The 23,818-nt window shown below is 44.5% G+C and overlaps 1 protein-coding gene across 1 annotated transcript; it reads left to right on the top strand.

The window, feature by feature from the left end:
- The first annotated feature begins 414 nt into the window (after nt 1-414).
- Nucleotides 415-22,268, top strand: LOC129383834 (salivary peroxidase/catechol oxidase-like). The gene is made up of 14 exons (XM_072284357.1): nt 415-849; nt 1,202-1,337; nt 1,946-2,172; nt 3,415-3,618; nt 4,446-4,598; nt 5,237-5,338; nt 6,235-6,345; nt 6,954-7,089; nt 8,457-8,666; nt 15,666-15,836; nt 17,055-17,306; nt 19,210-19,379; nt 20,895-21,000; nt 22,163-22,268. Exons 1-14 carry the CDS (start codon nt 582-584, stop codon nt 22,227-22,229), a joined length of 2,313 nt encoding a protein of 770 aa, XP_072140458.1. The 5' UTR covers nt 415-581; the 3' UTR covers nt 22,230-22,268.
- The last annotated feature ends 1,550 nt before the right edge of the window (nt 22,269-23,818 follow it).

Below are 23,818 nucleotides of genomic sequence, written 5' to 3'. Positions count from 1 at the left end.
CTTGAGTGTTATAGTTAAATACGTGTTCCGTGAGAAAATGGTCTGAACAAGGCGACATTCTCTCTTACAACTATGCCTCAGATAAAAGAAGAATGACCGTCCTCATCTCCACGAGCTTCTTGCGAACTGTTGATCTCAGATATCGAATTCCCTCAAATTTGTTCAGAAGCGCGAGCAGAGCGCGTTTCCGTTCGGCCGTCTCACGTCATAGAGCATGTAGTCACATACAGTGTCGAGGAGGCATCTATCGAGCGATACGCGACTTATTAACACAGGCACAGACCTCCTAAATCTCCACTAGGGAGGAACGCGCCACGTCAGTAATGTCTTTTGTTCACGTCTTTTGTTCTTTTCTGCTTACGCGTCGCTACGTTAATGCGTTAAAGAATAAATAAAAAAAATAAAAGTGCGTCACGTGACATAAACGTGTTACGTAAGTGACAGGCGCGATCACACAAGCAAGAATAAGGATGAATAAGTTTCATATCTATGTTCGCGCCTGTATATCACATGTGGCTATGCTTTACGAACTATATAAATAAATAATCCTAACCATACACGCGTGTGCTCTGTGAAATGAAATGTGTTCAAACTATGGAGCTCTTTTATGTCCACTTTCTTGGCAGATCTTTCTTTCTGGCTATGTTTGCGGAAGTGTGCAACAGGTTAAATTTCTTGACAGATGTATGCCGATGCTTCTTTGCTGCGTCGTCCTGGTCGCGGCATCGGTTCACCACCAGGACGGAGGCGATGGCTCATACTCAACGCCTTCGTCCGTCGACGGGCAGCCGACGAGCTGGGCGCATTTCAGGACTGTTGCTACGGCGAACATGCAAAACCAAAGACGGGGTACGTGAGAATAAAATCATTGTACCCTTTATTCGCATTGTAGAGGGCCATAGTTGTATCTAATGTAATAACTATACATACAAGCGGAAAAGAAATCCTGTTGTCGACAGTCAGCAGTTAGGATGCCCATTTCACTTTTTTTTCGTCGTATGTGTATGTGTCCCCACTGTTTTTTTTTTCTTCTTTATAATCATGCCTACTGGCTCAGCTTTAGTTCATTCTGTAGTGCGTTTAGTTTTACATCCGGTATTGAGACTAGATTATGTGAATTTGTGTGTGTTTTATTTTTCTCTACGAACACGCTGAAAGTTCACGTAACCCTAAACCTAACATTTCATTACGTTCTTGGTAGGCGTGCCTCGCATACCGAACGGCGGCTGCCCTCTCGCCTTGAAACACGTGGCCCTCGGCGACTCGCCCAGGGAGGACAAGCTGAAGGCCGAGCTCGCACTGTGCTTTGAGAAAGCCAGCCGAACGATTGTGACGAGGTGAAACAGGCAACGCGACCTTTATCTGCTGTAGAACGCGAGAGTGTTGTTTACTTCTGAAATATTTACAGTTAAAATTTGTAGTTTGTGAAAGTTTAAAGGTGAAAGGAATGCTGGGATGTTTGCGTGAATTACCCTCCAGGAGAAAAGAAACATCCGATGTGGGACTAGCCATGGTTTATGCAAAACGGACATAAAATTGGCCTGAGCGAGCTTGCATGGTGGAATGGGCTTGTTGAGAGAAATGATAGAGGTGCTTCTTGCGGTGTAGTGGGACACGGAATAAAGTGAAGGCCCGGACAGAGAAAATGATAGGTAGACGAATAAAGAGCAAAAGGACAGGAAAGATGCTCCTTTCTGTTCTGTTCTTTTATACATATACTTTATTTTCCGTCAATAAGTATGTTGAAACAACAGCTAGTGATAGCTGGTGATAACTGGAGGTGCAGACTTCAATGAAAAGCTGGACACGATTCCGTGCATACGGGCCTGGCCTGCCACTCTAGGCTTAGGACACTTGCTCTATGCTAAGAAAACATCTTGCGTTTAGTTTCCGCGCTAGTTCCACGCGGCGTTCAAAACTCAAACGTACTCTGACGCCGTTTCAGCGTCCGGAACACGGCCAACGGCACAGATGGGCTCGATGCGAATGCTAAGACGGCGTCTCAGGTGGCATGCACGGCGTCTCCGCTTTGCCGGCGTCGCGGGGAGAAGCGATGCGATGGCTCCAAGCCGTACCGCGAGGCCGACGGCAGGTGCAACAACCTCGAGCACCCCGAGTGGGGAGCGGCGGGAGCCTGCATGGGGCGGCTACTTGCACCGGCCTACGCGGACGGTACGTCTTCGTTCGGGATCCTCTGGCATGGTTGTCTATAGGACCAGCATCAGTGAGGTTGTATGTAATAACTTGGAAAGCATTTCAGCGCTGGCTGACAGGGTAGAGCGCAAGAAACAGACCTCACGGTGCGTGCCATGGTGTCTGTCTTCCTCCTGCCCCTGTCCGAGGTCGCGCGTTCCGATTCCCGCCACGGCGGCCGCATTTCGAGGAGGGGGTGGAATGCAAGAATGCTCGTTTACTTAAATTTAGGTGCACGGTTAAGAAACCGAGGTAGTCCAAATTAATCTGGAGTCGCCCACTACGGCGTTATTCGTAATCAGATTGTGGCGTTGGCACGAAGAACCCCTGAATTTATATTCATTTTAGTTTTTTTTTCCCTGTCTGCCACGCGCTGAAATGCTTTCGAGTACATTTACGAAGATTCCCAAAACACGGTTATTCTACTGCGTATAATGAATTCTTCGGATTGCATAGTTTACGTAAGCTTGTGCCACGAATACTGTCCGTAACGTGCTTCACTTTGTAGTGGACGGTGCGTAGTTTTTCTTCCTTTTTTTTTGTTCGCGTTGCCATTTCCTATAGCTTGTTCCTCTCATTACTTATAGTCGCCTTGCCCTGGAAGCCTGGAGCTTCTGGAGTAGCGCGCTCTTCCACTGGAGGAGAAAACTTTTAGCACCCAAACCGTGATATTCCAGTGCCGACCGGCTACCTCTCCTTCACATTTGACGTCTTACCCCAGGCTCAGTTCAGCCTCCCAAAGGAACTCCAAAGAGAAATATTAAATAGGGTTATAGCAAATGCTAAGCTGCGCAAATAGGCATGATTGCATCGTAGGGGAACCAGCGCATGGACAACACAGACCAAAGGAAGAAAGACACGACACGTCGCTGGGCTTGCAAATGAGTGGTCTTTATCAGAAAAACGGAAGTATAAATGCTTACACGTTATGTCACGTGAATAATGCTGTGAAGTTCATAAGTCACAAACACACCAAGCTCGGGCAGTCCAACGAAGTGTCGTGCCTCTCCTGGTTGCGTTTTCCGTGCGCTGCATGGTTCCCCTACGACGTAAATTGAGTTGATTTGATAGATTACATTATTATAAAGTGCCAGAGAATTCCATAAAAACGCGTGGCAGAGCCACCTAACAAATATATTCTGTCCCACATTTGCTTCCAAGCGTGTTAGCCTTCTCTTCTTTTTTTTCTGTCATTCTGATCCTGCGCTCACGCGCTTTCAGGTGTGAGCTCACCGAGGGTCTCGGTGAAGAGCGGACGCGCGCTGCCCAGCGCTCGCCTGCTGTCCTACACCGCACATCCCGAAAGAACAGTCTACGACAGGCGGTGGTCCGAGATGGTCGTGCACTTCGCGCAGTTCGTCGCGCACGACATCAGCGCAGCCCTGGTGATCGACGCGGAAGGTCCCGAATTCTTCCGGAATCTGGGTACAGTGAACAATGCTCCGTTGACTTTGACGGCGACCTTAAGGAAACTCTGAATAAGGCTTTACTGGTCGTTCAATCTCTAGCTATGCTGTGTATCTGCTTCGTTATAAAAAAAAGAGGTAGTATTGCCGCCGTGGTTATTGAATGGTCATCACCATCTTCTTCTTGTTGGTTTTAATCAAGAACATCAGCGGACGAAGGCTTCTCTGAGATATCCAGTCATTCCTGCCCTGCGTCATCCGAAACCCAATATACCGTGTTTTATCTCATCGCTTCATCTAAGTATATATGTCAAACATCATTGTAAGGAAGCGGTATATAACGAAATAATAAATATAACGAAGTAAGTGAAGTGCTCCTTGTCATCTCCATAGAGATTCATAGTGCAGTACACGCAACAATGGATAAAACAAATTAATTCTGGCTCCCCCCTTAACTTCGGTATAACGAGGTTTTACTGTGTGCCACCCCTTGCTGACGTGCTTCCCTTCTATCCTGTTATTCTTATGGAGCGCCGGTCACGTACGTTAGAATCACACCATTCCAAAACTCCGAGTCGTACTCCGTCCCCACAGCACAGTGTACAGCAGTTGTGCAAGCGGTGCCCGGACTAAGCACGGAGTCGGCGAGCGACAACAGAGCGCGAAACCAAGTACGCACGAAAGATTAAAAAAGGGAAGCCACTTACAGAACAGAAAGAAAATTCACGACAGCGAACTCTGATCTCGGCAGCAAACTTATTTTAGAACAGCGTATTTTGTTTGCTGACAATGCCCAATAAGATAATTCAGTGTCGGAGCAACGATAGCGTTGTGTCATATGCGCAGGACGCGACACGTACAACTGCTGCGACGCGAAGTCTCGCTTGGACCCCGAGTGCTTTCCGATAGACGTCCCCGCCGAGGATCCTTTCTACGGTCGCTACGAGGTGCGCTGCATGAACTTCAGGCGCTCGGCTCCGTGCCTCAGATGCAGACTGGGTGAGTTACCGATTTGTCGTGGTCTACGGTTGGATGGCGCCTACTCTATTTGAAGCTTTGGGAGGGAAACGGAGAGAGTAATATACATCATGAGAACGCAACTGGAAACACCATGAGTCTATAGAGTCTTGCTGGCGCGATTCTTCAGCGCTTGTAAAAACTGAGAGGCTCTCATTGAGCAGCTGCTGAACCTATTTTGTTGCGTTTTTGAGAGAAGAATTTAAATTGAAGTCAGTTTTTTTTTATATAGTACTGTTGACTCAACTTACTGATTACGTCGCTTTCGAAAGCTCGGTTCTAGTAAAACGACATCTCTGGGCGTTTTTTTGAGCGCCATTAACCCTTTATCTACGTTTCTAAAGTTCCTGAGGTTCACGGACCTGCATAATAGAGTTTGAGAACGCTGCCTGCTAATGTTGTTACCGCTCAATTGTGTAAGCGATTGTGTACGCGTTATCGCTCGTGTCGTTCTCTTTCTATCCTCGTACATTCTTATCCCCGTGCCAAGTAGCCCACCAAAGCTACTTCTCGTTAATTCTCTCTCTCTCTCTCTCTCTCTACGATGTGGCGGCGCTTTACGCAGTTGTGTAACAATGGACGCGCCTTTGACTCTCATTGGCGTTCTCTTTGCTGTGCAGGACACCGGGATCAGGTCAATTATGTGACTTCGTACATTGACGGATCGCCAGTTTACGCAGTTAGCGAAAGTCAGACGCGAGATCTGCGTCTTCTAAAGAGCGGTAAGATCATCGATGTTCGCAATTGGATGTATTTCTATTTTTTTTTCCCCCATCGGGAACAGAGGACGGAAATATAGCCTTTATTGGAAAGGGAATTTTTTGTCGACTTGTTTGGGCCATACTGAAGGGTGCGCATGACTCCATCGAAAGGAATTTGCCATACTTGATTAGCACGAATCATTGCGCACAAACCAAAACTTTTCCCAATGTCATCCTCTACAGTTTAAGCACTGCGGCGTAGTGAGAGTGATGTTACGAGGGCAGTCACGTACTTCGCAGCAGGTTGTCATTGTCGTGGTTTGCGAGCTAAGGCAGTGGTCAACAGGAAAGATACATAGTTTGAATTTAGCACGACATATTGTAAGACATTTCACAGAGAGTCCATGGAACTTGTGATTTCGAACGTATGCAATATGCATGCTTTAAAACATTTGACTGTACTTTACTTACCGTTCATCTTGTGTAGAAGCTAATGTACTTTGTATTCTATTTCAGTGATAGCAGTTAGAGCAAAATCTGGGATAAACTTGCACGAAAACACCGAATATCTTGATAAAGCATACGTATAAACCCTTAAAGTCAAAACAAGAATAAGCGCTCTTGCGTAAAACTCCTGGAGCTGATGATAATACAAAAACAACAACAACAGAAAGGAAGAGCAAATTAAGGAAACCTAAAATGGAAGCAACGCGTTCGATGGCATTGAGGCAGACTTTGTGGCACGAAATCCAAATTTTCGCGTAATCTAGGCGCTGATTGCAGCCGCTGCCACGGTATGTCCTCGCGCCAAATAGCTTCTTGCTATGTGTCAAAACATTTTGTGCGAATTTGGTAAAGTGTTCCGACGAAATGAAAGAATGACAAGAATTGCCTTTAGAATGTTTCCGTGCTTTCAGGGCTTCTTAAGGAACAACTCATCAACGGTTCAAAACTGCTGCCCGCAAGTTCACGTCCGCACACTGACCGGTGTAGTAAACAAAGAGAAAATCGTCTCTGCTTCAAAGCCGGTGAGCGAAATCCCTGCCCGCGTTTGCTGTTCAGGTGCACCTGGATACTGGCTGAAACGTCACGCGCATGTTTCTGGCTTAAGAGAAAGCCTTACGTATGCAGGTTGAGACCGACTTCGATTTTCATGTTCATCTAGATGTGAACTTGTCAACTGGGTGCTTCAGTTTTTTTTTTATTTGTTGGTTTCAGTAATATTTGTAGTACATTTGATGATCTAAACTAAACTCTGCTTTTAGTGTCTAGTAAAATTTGTCTTTTCGTATAGCAAAAATGTCGTTCCTATAGCTTCGGCGGTTGTGTAATGCTAACGGTTCTGCGTTTCGCATATGTACTCGAACAGCAAAAATGGGTAAGATGTTGTTGAAGTCGTTTTAGTATTACATTGTAAGGGTGAAGGAAAATCACGACCTCAAGGCACGAAAAAAAATATGTGTGACTAAATCCGCTGCTTCTGACCGGCATAGAGACGATACGCTGGAGGAAACGTCTTACATCGGAAGAATTTACGAACACCATCTACCGCATGTATGCGGTTGTGCTTATGGATCTGAGGCCTATTCTCCATACGCACCTAATCCTTTCCTCCTTTATCTCTGCCTGTGCACAGGAGACCGTAGGGTCAACCAGAACTCCGGGCTTCTGCTCATGCACACGATATGGTTTAGAGAACACAACCGCGTGGCCAGAAAAATGGCACGAGTCAATCCTCAGTGGGATGATGAACGACTCTTTCAAGTCACGAGGTGAGATGGCATGCAAAGTAAAAGATGTGCTGGTAATACTGGGGCTTACAGTGACATGCTGTCGCTTCGCGGTCTTCAGTCCACCGAGCCCACCACAATGTTACGCGAAGGAGGAGTGAGTAAGACGAGCAACTATTTACAGGTTATATTTACAACAACGGTTGCAGCTCTGACCGGTTAGATTCACAGCGCGAGCCCAGTTCGTTCGTCCTCCTCTTTTCTGGAGTGATGGCGCCCACGCGCCTCATGTACCACACGCGTGTAGCAATATGTCAGCGATAAAAAGAGAGTTCGCCCGCGTCTTGTTGCATCTTTTTGAAATTAGTTTCACGGGTGTATAATATTGCATAGATCAGTTTATATTGTTCTTCCGGGTAATTATTTGTGCTTGTTTTTGTACTTACAGTGGCTTTCGTGGGTAAAAAGGCGCTGTAAACATGCGCTTGCGCTTATTGGGCGCTGCTGTATACTTGTGCTCCGAAAGTGTCTCTATATATGTGCTGTCCCCTTTAACGTGTCCTATATTTGTGCTTAGTTCCTTGTACGCCTTGCACCTGCCGCAATGGCTTAGCGGCTATGTGTTGCGCTATGTGTTGCGCTAAGCACGAGGCCGCAGCATCAAAACCCGGCCGCGGCGGTAGCATTTAGATGGGAACGAAATGCAAAAATGCCTGAATCTCCTGCACTGTGGGCACGTTAAAGATCCCCTGGTGGTCAGAATTAATCCGGAGTCCCCCCCCCCACTACGGAGTCCATCATAATCAAATTGTGGTTTTGGCACGTGAAACCCCATAATCCATGCATCCGTGCACCTTACAAACGGCATATTATACACCTTTTACAATGCATACAACGATGTAACTTATTAACAAAATAAATTGCATACATTGTACAGTGCAGCCGTATACGTGAAAACAAAAGCTAACCAGATATCACACTACTATTTTTGTTCCATGTCACACATTACATATATGTTTGTCACATAGGTACATATCTCTAGGCATTTCCTCGGATGTGCGTCCTCAAATAGTACAAAAGGAAACATCTCATCTTGCTTTCAAGAGGTCGCAGAGGCTAAAGAGCCGTTCCTCGCATAGATGCATTCAGCGAGACCGAACATTGAACGCAAAATCTACCTCTTACATGTTAACACGTGGGGTTTTAATAAACACACATCATGAGTTATCATTAACTCAATACGAATGCGGTGTTCCTTCCATGCTGCTTACTACTGCATATGTATATTGTTACACCGGGATATAAAATAGACAACCTAAATAATGAAATAATGAAAATGAAACGAATACAGCGTACCGAAACCGAGTTTCTTGATGTTGAAACCTTCATGCTAAACGTGGATGTCGCAGGCGAATTGTGGAAGCACGTTTGCAGCACATCGTTTATAACGAGCTTCTCGAGGAAGTCTTGGGCCCCGAAGGTGTTAAACGGAACCAACTGAGTCCCTTACGTGAGGGTTACACCACCTACGACGCCAGAATAGACGCAACTGTTTTCAACGAGTTCACCACGGCGGCATTTCGACTGGGCCACTCACTCATCGATGCTGACAATGAGACGTGAGTGAACATACCAAGTACGATGCGGATCGATGGTTTTGGTTAGGCTTAGTTGAAATGCGATTGCCTCAGCATTTAGATACATTAAAAATATTGCTTGGTTATTTCTCGCTACGCGAAGTGCTTATATATCTCAAGAGAAATATTTACCATGGGAGCTCCAATATAAATACATGACACCTGAGGAATCATTTTACTCAGCGAGCACTGAGCCTACTTGGTGAGGCTTGTCGCGTTTTGATGAAATGAAAAGATATAAATTTTGGGGCCTGTTCGGAGCATATATTTTATTTGTACCTGGTATGTCATTGCAAAATAGCGCAAAATTGGGACATTAAAAATTAATTGTGAGTTTTACAACTTTGCAACCCCACACAGTTAGCCAATTCCGTAAACCACTCCTACTAGGAAGTGCAAACCGTACTAAATTCATATATTATACATTGTTCTTCAATGCACCATTAATTTATTATACCTCGAAGGTCCGTGGCCGAGACATTATATGAGGGGTAGGCGTAACATGGCAAAAATGTTGGCTAGGTGAGAATACTTGAATGATGGGCTTTGATTGAAGATTTGAAACGTGGCAGGTCACTGATGATGATGTGTTCTGGCAGGTGATTCCAATCATTGGCAGTTCGGACAAAAAAAAAAGGAATTTTGGTATGTGACTGTACGTGCGCGTAGAGGGCACACAGCGTTGGAGTGAGTATTGCGGGAATATCGATATCGATAACGTGGTCTGATAATCTTGTTACCCGGTGGAAGTGAATGATAAAATCTATGTAAAAGAGCGAGTCATTCCGGGATGCGAGGAGGGGCAGATCAAGCTGTGATTTTAATGCTGTGATACTGTTACTTTGGGAATAGTCAGTAAATCGAACCATTGATTTTTATGTGAGGCTTGTGCAAAGTTTGCCTAAACGAAATATTGACTGCATACATACTATAAATTACATCACGGAGTTACGGAGTTGTAAGCCTACTGCTTTATTTTTTTTTTCAAATTTACTTTTTTTTCACAAGTTTCTAAGTCCAAAATAGAAGTTCTCGTTCGAACAGTTGGCGCAATTTAACTCTCTCTGTTAAATGCATCAAACTTTATTCACGTGGGTTGAGCGGTTGCCTAGCGAAACATGTTCTACGTTTAGAATGTATTCGGATAGAATACAGCCTTTGATTAACGATTCCTCTAAACATTTTTGAAAAATAATTTGTTGTTCGTTCCTGTGAAGTAAGTAACATAAAACGTACATAACGATAATAATGACAGAACGAAAGTTGTTGGAAACTGGCATGGACAGTGTTGGCTGCTCGTTTCGTATAGGTAGGACTTGCGTTAGAAGTGCAGTGAAATGAAGTGTCTTTGTGGTGTGTGTGCACGATTTTGTTTAGCTAAACACACCAGTAACTTACCGTTTCTCGGACTACCCTTCAAATCATATTTTGTTTCTGTAAAGGATGCATCACCTAGGACAAGAGTGCGTAAGGTGCAGCACACCAATTTACGCTGGGAAAAGCTGAGCAGTCCAATAAATTTTCCTAGATTAATGAAAAGATAGCACTTAACGAAAAAAAAAGAAGCGTTACTGCAGCGAGCAACAAGAAACACGGCTGTGAGTAATAACGATGTTAACTGAAAAGCAATGAAGGCAAGGCTTGCTATATCAGAAGAAAATCTTGAAAGACGAAAGTGTTGCATCTCTCTCTTTAAGGAAGATGCAATTAATCGTTCACAGTGTATTTTATTAAAATGTTACATTGTCGCGATGACCGTTAATAATGCGTCAGGATTCACGGTTGAACTCGACAAGCGATGTCCGCTACTGTACAGTCGCCAAGTTGTGCTTACGTAACATGGTTTTACTGCAGAGTGACCAGATAAACCAGGATAAACAACGGGCGGATAGCCTTTTCAAAAGGAGCACAAGGAAGCGGCTAACGATTTTAAACAATAGAATATATTTGGTTCAGACAAAGTGTATATATTCATATGTGTTTACGTGTGTGAGTTCTTGAGCAAAAACGCTCGAATGACAGCTGTTATCGCTGTCTTGAACGCTATATTGTGCTAAACAATGACAAGGATGGCACCGGTACTGCTCTTATTTGTCATTTACCATGAAAGCTACATGTCTAAATGTGTGCTACCGCCAGCTCAACCCATGAGTGAAATTTATAAACGACTCGGCAAAATATCGCGGGAAAACTCAACCCTGCTCATGATTAGTAGAACTGGCCTTCTTAGTCTATTGTGATCCTATGTTCTCCCGCGATAGCAGTTGACTTAAAATGATGTTGTTAGACGGGCTAGTTTATTGCAGTTTGATTAATAGTTGAATTTATCAGCAGTCGGAACTTTATGTACACATTGGCCATCGCTTTCAAAATGCGTTCCGCGCGGCCGTTCGATGCGTAGCTGCCGCCGGAGTAGGGTTGATTACGTGTGATAACGGTTCTACGCGTATGAGTGATGCGCTAAAGGGAGATAACGGCTTATAATGAACGGAATGCCATCAGCGCACCTGGTGCTTCCACTTCCAGTAGTTTGCTTGCTTCATCAATTCACCTTGAGCCGCCGTCCGCAGCAGTTCGTGTCGCCGCGGCGCTGTCGTTTATGCTGGTCTGATCAAGTTTCATAACATTGATAAGGGCAGCGAGCTGCGTGGAGATGAGCAAGTGACACAATGCTTACGCATACTTGGACAGCTCTCAGAGGAGTTTCCCCATGAATTTTTTTACTGTTTCTGTCTTTCACTTATGCTTCGTTCAAATTGGCATTGGTACCCGGCGCGGAAGGTCAGAAGCTAAGACGTTGCGCTGTTCAGCACAAGGTCGTCGGTTCGATCCCTGCCGCGGCGGAACGCAGAAACACTCGCGCACTCTGCATTCGGTGCACGTTAAGGTATCCCAGGTGGTCAAAATTATTCCGGAGTCTCGCACTACGGCGTGCCTCCTAATCATATCGGGGTTTTGGCATGTAAAACTCCAGAATTATTTTTTTACTTTACTTTGAGACTAATGTTGAGACTATGATGTTGTTATCATGTTCTATGGTCATGAGAAGGAAATTTGCAGAAGAATAAAAATGGGTTGGAGTGCATACGGCAGGCATCACCAAATCGTGACTGGAAGCTTACCACTGCAGTTGAAGATAAAAGTGTACAACCATTGCGTTCTGCCGGTGCTAACATGTGGGACACAAACTTGGAAGTTAACGAGGAAGCTCGAGAACAAGTCAAGGATCGCGCAAAGAGCGCAGGAACGAAAAATGTTAAGTATAGCGTTGAGAGAGAAAGTGAGCGGTGTGGATCAGGGAGTAAATAGGGATAGCCGATGTTCTAGTTGGCGTTAATAGGAAGCTTTAGCATGGGGCTCCTATCTAAATACATGAAAAAGGAGAAATTGTTTTTCTTGTGAACCACTGTACTGAATTTGACGGGGTTTGTTCCATATTTCCATGTAAAAGAAACAAGTTAAAATATAGTGACTGATGGTATGGTATGGTATGGAGAACTTTATTGGGTCCTGAAGGTCAACCATACGTTGACGCGGGCCGCTCCCACGTTGGGACTGTCAGGCCGAGCCCTTCAGCCACATCGCGGGCCTTCTGGACTGCCCGTAATTGGTCAGAGAGTGATTCACTGTGTAGCATTTGCCGCCACCATTCTTGTTCCTTGTCACGGTCTGTGAAGACCGCGGGGCACTGCCAAAGCATGTGGTCAAGAGTAATGATGCCATTGCACTTACTACAGTTGGTTTGAATTTCCCTCTCCGGATAGATCCTGTTAATAAAATATGGACTTGGGTATGTTCTTGTCTGTAGCAAACGTAATGTGACCGCTTGGGCTCTGCAAAGCTTACCGTGTGGCAATGGGTATTCCCTTCTGCTTAAATAATAATGCTTCGTGATTTCGTTATATGTTAATAATCGATCCCTGTGTTCCCCGGGTGAAGTGTAAGTTGCTCGGTCTTGAAGAGCACGGCTAGAAAGTCCTCGTGCTGCTTCATTTGCCACCTCATTGAGGTTTCTCCGAGCTCCGTCCACCACCCCCAGATGTGCAGGAAACCAGCGGATTTCGATCCTCTCACTCTTGACCTTCTCTAATAATTTTGTTGCTATCCGTGTCACATATCCGTTGGTAAAGTTGCGTATGGCTGTTCTAGAGTCGCTGTAAATATGTGTCCACCGATTAGCCCGGATGGCTAAGGCGATTGCTACTTGTTCTGCTACTGTTGGGTCCTTGGTATAGACGGTGATGGCATCCCGTACTTTACCTTGAGTGTCTACAACAATGGAGGTATACGCATCCTTGTTTTTAACCCAGGCAGCGTCAACGAACACCGCCTGCTGCTTATGTTGATCTATGTCTTGAAGGAGTGCCTTCGCCCTTGCCTTCCGTCTCTCGAGGTTATGTGTCGGGTGCATGTTCCTAGGGAACGGGGTCGTCTTTATTGTTTCTCGTAGTCCCGCTTGCAATTGTGTTAATAATTCTCCTTCGTTGGTGTGGTTGTTAATTTCTACGCCAATTTCTTCAAGTAGCGCCCTCCCAGGGCGTGTCCCCATTAGTCTCTCCTGGTGGGCCACCTGTTGAGCCTCAGCTATCTCCTCTAGTGTGTTATGCAACCCTAGGCGCAATAAGCTATCATTGGCCGTGCTGATGGGAAGTCCTAGTGCAGTCTTTATAAGTCGTCTGATTAAAGCGTTTAGCTTGTTCTTATCAGCCTGTGTCCATTGTAGCATGCCAGCCACGTACGAGAAGTGGCAAAAGGCGAATGCATGTACCAATCTTATGGCACTGTCTTCTCCTAGCCCCTTATGCTTGTTGGTAACTCTACGCAGAAGCCTAATGACTTCTTCTGACTTGTTAGAGATGTATTCTATCATCCTGCAATTAGAGCCGTTCGCTTGCAGGAGAAGTCCTAACACTCTAATAGTCTCCACCTGCCTGATTGGTTCTCCATTCTTGGCGTATATGTCAATGCGGGGTTCTTCCTCTGGGATATATCCGTTCGGCCTGCGCCCACGCTTACTGCTCCGTAATACCAATAGTTCTGATTTTTTAGCAGAGCAGTTCAGTCCCATACCTTCAAGTGTTGTTTCTACCACATAAATGCTTTCCTGTAGTTTGATCTCTGTTTGTCCCATATTACCTTGGGCACTCCAGATTGTTACATCATCTGCATATATAGCAATATATAGCATATATATAGGTGACTGATGGTAGCGAATTTTTTATTTAGGTTGTCAATTTTTTAATATATATTGTCGAAAATGGGAAACTTTCGGTGGGCAAAACTATCAACTTTATAACGCTGCATCTCATCAATAAAAAACGACACGAAAATTCTGCAAATTGCATCTCATAGCACATCGAAAACGGGCAAATATTATGTACTATATACATCGCCCTCAAATATACCACTAATATGCGAGTAGGACTTTTGCAAAACCATTCTAATCAACGTAACAAACTTATGTAAGATATACAGTGGTTTATCACATTTGTCTGTTTATATGTTCTAACGGATGCATTTTACATAACTGCGATATCTGTTCTTGGTGCAGAGATGTGAATTTCTAAACTTCCTGCTTCTATATTTTTCAAGCTTACCAATTTTGGAAAATTGCTTTTAGAACATTCATGCCTTAAATCTGAATTCCGTTTCAAACAGTAACTAGAATTTAACTTTTTCTCTCAGATGCAGCAAATTTCATGAAAATCGGCCCAGTGGTTACCTCAGAAAAGAGTTTCTGCGTTTTACGTGTGTTTAAATAGGTGGCGTCGGAGTTGGGCCGGAGTGAACGCTTCCTCTTAAGAGAAAAATAATGAGATGGTCAAGTCATGCAATGTCTTGAGCAGATAACCGGTGGACCACACTATGGGTGCCAATGGGTGCCAAGGGAAAGGAAGCGTAGGCGAGAACGGCAGAAAATTAGTTGGGATGATGAAATTAGGAAATTTGGAGCACAAGTTTTAATCAGCTAGCGCAAGAAAGGGGAAATTGGAGATCGCTGGGAGAGACATTCGCCCTGCAGAGAACATATAAATAGGTTGAAGATGATGATGGAGATGTTTCATGAAGTTGCGAACTAAGAAATGATGTCTGTGTGTAACCTGACCGTACGTCTTCGCTCAGAATTTGCGACAACTGTGTCGCCGAAACTCCACGGCAACCGTTATTTGGAGTCAGTGGAAAAACCTTGATCAGCGCAAGACGGTGCTCAGGATGCTTAAGAGAGAAAAGAAACAGTACAGTGGCGCGGTGTAGCTGCAGCTGAAGAATGGAGAGGAGGCGCGATATAAGACGCAGTTGTCGTAAGCCGGTGTTGGGTATTGTCGCTTCTCGCCACACGATTCAGCTGCGCAAAATGGCGTCGCTTGCCGTCTTTTCGGAGAAGTATTTGCGTAACACAGGAGAGGATTGCAAAGGATTACGGGGATTGAACAACAACGCATAGCATTTGAATTTATTTATTTATTTATTTATTTATTTATTTATTTATTTATTTATTTATTTATTTATTTATTTATTTAATACGTAAAGAACCCCGTGAGGAACATTACATGAGGGGTGAGAATCATCACAGTGGATATATTTGCGTGATGATGAGCGCAGTAGACAGGGATACCTAGGTCTACACATCTGCAGGCACAATTTCTTGGACGGCGAAATTGAAACCAGAGGGTTTGGTCATTAGAGTAGTGCATATAGCTGGGAAGACAATTGCAGTGACTCGCAGTACGCACACGAAAGCTTTATTTCTAGCGACCCGTATTTATGTATCGTCCTTTTTCGTTATTCCCCTTTTTTCTTAACATGCGAAGCGTCAAGTGGGCAATCCCAGAGATAATGGAGGCGAAGCGGCGTTCGAGCCAATGACGAAGCGCGGAAATAAGAACGAGATATGAAGGGGAACGTTATCAGTAAAGGAGTCCAAGGACATGAAGGAAACACTGGGGTCTGGGATTTCTTGTTCTTTTTTTTTCGTTTCAGAATATCTTTGTCCGGCGGAAAGCAGAAGTTGCGCTTACCGTTACGCCACAACTGGTTTAACCCGTTTGCTTTCTACGAAAGTGGCGTCATCGACGCCGTCGCCACTGACAGGTTGCGTAAGCCGTCACAGAAGATTGACAGGCAAGGCTGCTTCACATTTATTGTTCCTTTGTGAAATTATTGCATTTACATAGTGTATATTTGTTGATTCAACACAGCCAGTGAGTGGACGAATGTTTCAACGCAGGTTTTAACGCAAGCTGATGCGAACTGCGAGCGTCTGTCACCTAATTAGCCACGTAAAAGAAAATTGCTTTGCTCCAAGATGTAAAGCGGTGACCGCCTTTAGAGGGAATAGATCGCTGTAACTATATAGCCCCGTGTACATGGTCACTTGTTCAAACGCACCAATTCAGGAGTGATAGAAAAAGTGAACATTTATTTTTATTCTACTTCATCTAGATAGAGTTCGTCGACTGCATGCTGGCGAAATTTCATATTTGCCTAGTTTTCTGGATAGTGCGGATGGAGGGTGGGGGCGTATATGCTAGTGCACTGCAACATACATATTTGGCACTCCTTTTGCTAGAGTACGTTACTTGACCCACTTATTAATTTCTTAGTCCTCAAAGACAGAGGCATATAAATGAGTTCCTTGCTCAACGACGTGTGAGCCTAATTCCTGCTGAGCTCTAAAAGCAAGGTGTCTAGTTTAATTTATTTCCGCATGCTTTTTCCACTCTTATAATCTTTCGATCCCGTCTCTTACGCGCTTAAGAGTCCGCACGGATCTTATACGTGGGCGAGCAAGACAAAACAATTTAATACAACGTAGAGAGGTTAAAACAGCAACGCATCAGTATTAGCCTTCGCAGCTACTCAGTGGCTGTGGCGTTCTGCTGCATGAGCAGGAGGTCGCAGGTTCGATTGCCGGATGCGTCGGCCACGTTTGGAAAAGCGCTTGTTTACGTCGATTCGGATGCACTTCAGTGAACACTGAGCAGCCAAATTATTCCGCAATCGCCAAGTAGAGCACCTGTCATAACCAGATCGCGGCTTTTGGACATAACTTGCCATTATTTTTTTTTTATTACAGTGCATCTTCGAAAAAATATTGGTAAACGTGCCTTCATTCAATGCCAATGGCAATGAAGTCCAAGAAAACTTAGTTAGCCAGAGTTTAAGAAGATAATGCTTCAGTTGGCATATGACCAGTGCTTGTACGAAGCACAAGCGAAAGGGGGAAATACAGACACGTGGCACTGTTTGCTTCGATATTTTTTTTTTGCACCTCGTCGATGCGCTGATCATCCTACGTACGTGTTAGATATGCTGCATCAGTGGGTCCTAGATTCCGCCCTACTGATGCTCGTTATCTTGCCGTACGAGGACGCGAGCTGCCCACTCCCGCAGATACGGCACCCACGACGTCACCAGGCATGCGTTCCGGCTGCCTGACGGCCCCAGGCCGTTCGGCGTCGACCTGTTCGCCTTCGACATACAGCGAGGTCGCGACCACGGACTGCGAGCCTACGCCGACTACGTCCATCACTGCGCACCGGGCGTCCGATTGGAGGCGTTCGAACACCTCGAGAAGTTCATGCCCAGGGACGCGGCGGAGCTTTTCGCCAGCCTCTACGAGTGAGACCCCGTTCGTACTGCGTGTATTATTTGTTATGGCGAAATACTGATTGAACGTAGTTGGATCGCCTGGTACTTTAGTTGACCTAAATAAGTGCCAGAAAAATAATGAAAGAAAATACATAAAGATTATCAAATCTTCATGCTGCACATCAGCGACCGTAATGCGTTAGCATTCGCGCCTCGCTATCACATAATGATTGCCTGCGCAATGAACTGTGCGATAAAGACGGGGACTAAGAAAATAAATGGACGTGACAGGCATTGAATTCAAACCATAGTTCATTCAGAAGCACACATAAATTATGTACTCGCCTTTCTTGTGCTGTTCAATATGAAAATTTACGGACACGGCCAACTTGCCGCACTTGTCAATGATTGTCTGCCGACCGTTAGAAGAGGACTCCTTGCCCTCTGCCGCGGCGCCAGCCCACTATAGAAAAGTTCAGCACAAGTTAGGTGATTCATTAGGGGGCTTAGGTTTTTGCCAAGCGCTCCTTATGACATTAATCAGTATTTACGCAAGGTTCCAGCAACGTCTCACCTCAACACGTCTTCGTGTCTACATCGTTGAAACACGCCGGCAACGAAGGTGAATGTCCTCTCAGCAGTTGAAGCTCTTAAATCTGAGTGAAGCGCCTACCTCTCAGAATGCGGACAGAGATGTCTGAGGGCCCGTCATGCGTTGACGTCTTGAGCACAAATGCAGCATTCCTTCATTTGAAGCCCTACCTTTAGATAACCGTAAACACCGGCATTGAATCAATTTACACTGTTACATTTATCTATTGCAAAAATCGTAATGTATTTTTATGCCATGGCAAGAGATGAATGCAGTGAAAATAGTGACTGGAGGACCTTCCGTGATTGTTCATTCGTTCAAGGCAGCCACTACGAACAGTAAGATTTACCTGTTTACTCATGCTACGCCACCGATCTCGGAGTTTGTGCAATAACATCTCTGCCTTTATTTATTTCTTTTTTCTCTCTGACTACACTCTAAAGACCCGGAGTATCTAATTGTCAATCACGAATGTGGTACGGCCTTTCGCATTTTATTACAGCCAGATTTCCTTTTTTTTTTCCTTTCTTCTTTGTTTGCTTACGTGTGCCCATGTGGTGCACGGTCCCGAAATGGAGTTTTGAAACTAGCGCCATTCAAGAATCACAGCGATAGTTCTCTTTTCTACCGGCCGAATGGTCGCATTATCTTTGGTTATGTTAGATTAGAACGCTATCTAGAGGCCTGTACTCGCCGACAGCTTTCTGCTACTATGAAGGGAAAGCTACGGATGCAAAGCGTGCACAAGTGAGAGCGCTCCTGAAAAAAAGTCCCGCGTTTTAATCCACGTGAGTTTAGGCTGGGGAAGAGAAAACATAAACACCTTATTAGCAACACTTAAATACGAAAATACGACAGAACCCACCACTGAGTGTAAAGTTTTACTTATCCTGCGGCTTCTCCCTTCCGCGTCTTGGCAAACTCGAAACCGTCGCACGTGGAAGCTGCGTCGATTCAGCGTCTGTTCCGAGCAACCAAAAGCACTGTCAAACGCTGTCGGTCTACTTGGCGTCGTAACACATGTGCAGCAGCCACGCGCCCATAGCTTGCCCTTCATAGCCACAGAAAGTTGTCCGCGAGTTCAGAATGAAACGGGTTCGACCTCCTCCCCCTTCCCCTTCCACACACACAAACCCTTTGCTGCTTCGTCGCTATAACTACAGCATATCTTCTTTTGGCGTCTGCTGATGAACACTGCCTTTTGGCCGAGCACGTGTGTTCGTCTTAACTTGTATGTTTGCCACGTGGCACAAACTGTTACCCATAGTGTAACACCTAGCAGGCGTCTGTATAATAAAACTGTATAATGAAGTGTACAACGATCGTCCCACGCGTGGACAGGGACGTCATGGATGTTGACCTGTTCTCGGCTGGCCTGGCGGAGCGCACGCTGCCTTTGTCCATGGTCGGACCCACGTTCGCCTGCCTGGTCGGCCCCATGTTCAGGCGGCTCAAGTTCGGCGACAGGTTCTACTACGAACACGGCGGACAAGCCGGTAGCTTCACCCCAGGCGAGTCATCACCGCCTGCAAGCACTTGCTTCACTGTACACGCGCAGCTGCCCGCACAAAAGGAGCGATACCCAAATTTCAGCTGACGCTCGTCCGTTATACATATACAGGTCGACTAGTTAGATGCTCCGTGACAATCGCCTTACCTGAATTCATACCTTTCTGTCATGTGTCCCGCGTAACCTGTGCCACATATGAAAACATCGCAGGCTTTCTTTCAGAATTGTAAAAATACCTTTTAGGTAGCGCGTGTTATGCAACAGAAAGCTGGATCGGGAATTTTTCGGGATGTTCTACAATTTTCCCATTGACACTTTTGCCTCAAATGTCATTTATGTAATTAAGCACTTCTTGTGAGTTGTGAATGCAAGAGCATTCACAACTCAGAATAAGTGCTTATGTCCAACTGAACGGCGCTGGGCGGTCCTTCGTGTTTTGAGCTGTCGGTAATGTACCATAGCAGTACGCGCTGCCTGAAGCCAGCAAGCAGAAGCAGCCCGCGGTACCAACGCCGCATATATACCACCGACGCGGCGATGCCCATCGGTTGACGCGTCGCGGCGATGCCTTAATTCTCCCCTCACGCAACACCTGGCGCGCTAATGCCGCAACAGGTGTTCCCTCTGGCCCGCTCTGCTCCGTCGAGGCGCACCTCGTGACCTGGCGTCGCAGCCAATAGCAATGCGAGTTTAGGTGCCGTTTCGCTGCTACAGACGACACACGTCCACTTTTTCGCTCAATGGGTAGTTTGACGCATTCGCATCGATACATAATATAGCACGACTTGCTCCGAGCGACGGAAAACAACACTACCTTGATTTTGTCCAATTACGTGGCACTTGCATATTTTTAACTTTTGGCACAAGTTACGTGGGGCACCCGGTATATTATATGATAGTCAGCTCTGGGCTGAACGTCACCTGCCATAGCTAAGATAAATCTAAGCGAAATAAAATGTCGACGAATTAGAAGCAACACACAGGAACTGGCTGTGAGGAGATTAGATATCTCCAGACAAATAAACTCGACAGTCAACATGACTTCCTTGATGGACAGGAAGTCTGTTTAAAGAATGTGCCTCTGCGACGAAATTTACGCCTTGGTGACGTCTTCATTGTGTAAATATTGCTCTGTGAAATTAGTAAATGCAAGTAGAAGGTAATGCTCTATTCTGTATTGTATTTTGAGTCCTTAGTTCTTTATTGCAGTTAAGATTGTCTTATCCTTAGAAAAGGCACCAATAACTTATTTTTCGTTGTTATAACCATGTTATCTTCTTTAACACGGCCCTGCTTTTTCTTTAATATCATTATTTTTTTCTATGTGTGGGTGCGCGTATCGCACACTGCACACCGCATGCCAAAAGAGGCACAGAAGATAATATATATATATATATATACACACATGCGTTTGTGTGAGAGTGTGTGTGTGTCAACAAATAAATAAATCAGCTTAATTATTATTTTTGTTTACATACGTATCGTCTAATAATTGTGTTTGTGTGCTTATCCGCAGGTCAGCTTAGGACATTACGGGAAACGACTTTAGCCCAAGTAATATGCGCAAACAGCGACACCATTCACGAAATTCAACCCAGCGCACTCGTACATCAGGGACCTGGGTAAGGCGTCATACCACTGTGCTGCAACATAGACTAAAAATGTGGAATTAATGTAGCAGTATAGCGTAGATTATGCACTATACATTGTGTGACGTGATAGAATATTCAAAACATATATTACTTACTGTGCACATAATCTAAACAAATCAGAAGTTGGTGCACGCTGCATTTGTTGTCGCAGCGAACAAGTAACGCATTGCGCAAAATGCAAGACGCACCTACAGTCAAGCGCAAAAGTTTACGGACCACGGGATCTCGTAAAACATTCAATTTCCGAGCAGCCTGTAAAGGTATCCAGTATAAAAGCGTACGTCACGATGTTCGCGCATGCTATAGCAGCGACTGGAAATGCGAACACCAGACTTCGTTGTGAGCATGCGGATATGTTCAGCTTTTTCTGAGATCCCGTGGCGCGTAAAAATTTTGTGGGGACCGTACGTTACTTGTTCTATAATATTCAACTAGTGCGCAATAGAGTACTTATTTTATTGTACTGAGGACTGCTTTTAACACGCCTACATACACCCAAATTACCACAACATCACTATGGGTGTTCGACACGTACAGCCCCCCGCATTATTAACTATATCGCGCGAACACAATATAATATGGGAGTACGTCGGCCTGAAGAGAACAGCGTAGCGGAGGGCGCTTGCACCGGAGGGTGCATTGTGCGACTGTGCGTGCTTCTGCCAGTCTCGCTGATAATCGCCGTTGTCGACGCTCGCGCGATATAATTAAAAAAATGCTGGAGGCTGTACATTCATGTCAACCACGTTTGCTTAGCTTTTTCAAAATATAGTATTTATTCTGACAAAGTGATGCTGTTAATATGTATAAAAATAGCTTTCAAAAATTTGATTAAATTTTGCCCACATGATTGCTTGATATTGCACCACTTTCCGCAAGTCCTAAAGAAAAGATAAAAGTGTAAGCTTGAGCTAAGAATTATTTGTAATTCACGTACTCTAAAGAGCCCTTTACGGACGTTGAGAGCAAGCTGAGAAAGAAAGAATAAAATGTACCTATGCAAGACACCGCCAGTCAGAAGGAAGAAAACATTTACGATATACGGGGGAACCCACAAATTGATAACATGGGGGAAAATTATCAAATAAAACGCAATTTTCTATATGTTCTTCTTCCTTTTTTCTGAACACAGAAATGAACTCACAGCCTGCTCGAAGCTCACCGATATCGACTTGCTGCAGTGGAAGGAAATAAAATGAGTTGCACCGACGTTGTTTACAGAGCATTGAGGACGCAAAGTCATTGGTTTTCTTTGCCACGGAGACGTCCTTTTCTTTTTGTTTTGCGTTCTGTTGCGTGCCTCAAGAAGATATTCATAACGTGAAATGTTTGATCTGTACGCGAACGCCGCATGGTTTCGAACTTGTATGCGCGTACGTATCAGATGTCGTTAAATCTGGGTGCTCCACGTTAAATGTCTTTATGCGGAAGAGTCCACTTCGACATTTACCGGGAGAAAATCAGATTAGGAGTGCTTATCTGGGTGCAGAGATTCTTTATTTTTTAATTTGCCGACGCAAGTGACAGTTCTTATTTTCTTTAGAGAATCTCCTATAATAAAAACAAATTACGTATGAAACTTCGACTCCTCTATAAGTAAGAACACTACCACGTAATTTGGAGAAGAACCCACAAGTACTCCAAGAGAACGCACTGGAAAAATGGTCAGAAATTGTTAGACAACGCTAAGGGGGAAAGCACAACAATGCTGTAATAAACATACTTCAGCGACTCGCTGGCACAACGTGGGGGGGGGGGGGGGATAAGTCTCTTCACTCTTACAAATTTATAACGCACTCATAAAATAATAAATTGCTTATTCGGCACCTATTCTCCGTGGCTTATCGCAAACTTATGAGCAACGTCTTCAATGTTTACTGGCAAGGGGGCTGCGAGTATGTCTTGGGGTTCCGCAGTCGTCACCCACCATTTCCAGTCATACGAATGGCTGAAACATGCCGACATATTTATCGCGTTTTAATGCAACACGAGAAGTATTCTTTAAGAGGAAGCTTTAGCTCGGGCCCAACTCCGACGCGGCCTATTCAAATGCATGTAAAACGCAAAAACGTTTTTCTGAGATAACCCCTGGTCGGATTTTAATGAAATTCATTGTATTTGAGAGAGAATGTTGAATTCTAGTGACTGTTGGAAGCGGAATTTCGATTTAGGGCTTGAATTTTGTTAAAAAGTTTTTCAAATATTCGACCGTTTGAAAAAAATAGAAGCACGAAGTTTACAAATTCGTAGCTCTGCATCAAGAACAGATATCGCGGTTCTGTAAACGGCATCCATTCGACCATTCAAAGCGGACAAATTATATATGTCATTTTACATCTTACGTGAACTTGTTACGTTGGTTACAATGGTTGTGCAAAAGCTGTATTTCCATATTACTAAAATTTTTTATATTCATGTGTAACATATCAATTTTGTCCGCTTTAAATGTACTATTAGATGCAATTCACAGAATTGTATTATCGTTTTTCATTGCTGAGCTACAGAGTTGTAAACTTGATAGTGTTGATTTCTGAACATTTTTGATTTTTGCCAATTTTTAATAAAAAATTGAGGACATAAATAAAAAATGCGAAACCAACAGTCACTATATTTTAAGTTTTTCCTTTTAAATGCAACAAACCTCGTCAAATTTGGTGCATTGGTTGCCGAGAAAAACGAATTCTCCTTTTACATGTATTTAGATAGGAGCACCCGAGCTAAAGCTTCCTCATTATGTTTATTGCAGTTTATGCTTCTCGTATAACTACAAGTAATGGCCTGATATCGC

The sequence above is a fragment of the Dermacentor andersoni genome, chromosome 9 (genome assembly GCF_023375885.2).
Source record: "Dermacentor andersoni chromosome 9, qqDerAnde1_hic_scaffold, whole genome shotgun sequence".
NCBI classification, from domain to species: Eukaryota; Metazoa; Arthropoda; class Arachnida; order Ixodida; family Ixodidae; genus Dermacentor; species Dermacentor andersoni.
The sequence above is the reverse complement of the archived record's forward strand: the minus strand, read 5'-3'. Positions and strand labels throughout refer to the sequence as shown.

Bases quoted from the DNA above. Each gene is read 5' to 3' on its own strand.
- LOC129383834 (XM_072284357.1), top strand. From the start codon at position 582: ATGTGTTCAAACTATGGAGCTCTTTTATGTCCACTTTCTTGGCAGATC. The intron at 4,599-5,236 runs GTGAGTTACCGA...TTTGCTGTGCAG, and splicing joins GTGCCTCAGATGCAGACTGG to GACACCGGGATCAGGTCAAT. The intron at 19,380-20,894 runs GCGAGTCATCAC...GCTTATCCGCAG, and splicing joins AGCCGGTAGCTTCACCCCAG to GTCAGCTTAGGACATTACGG.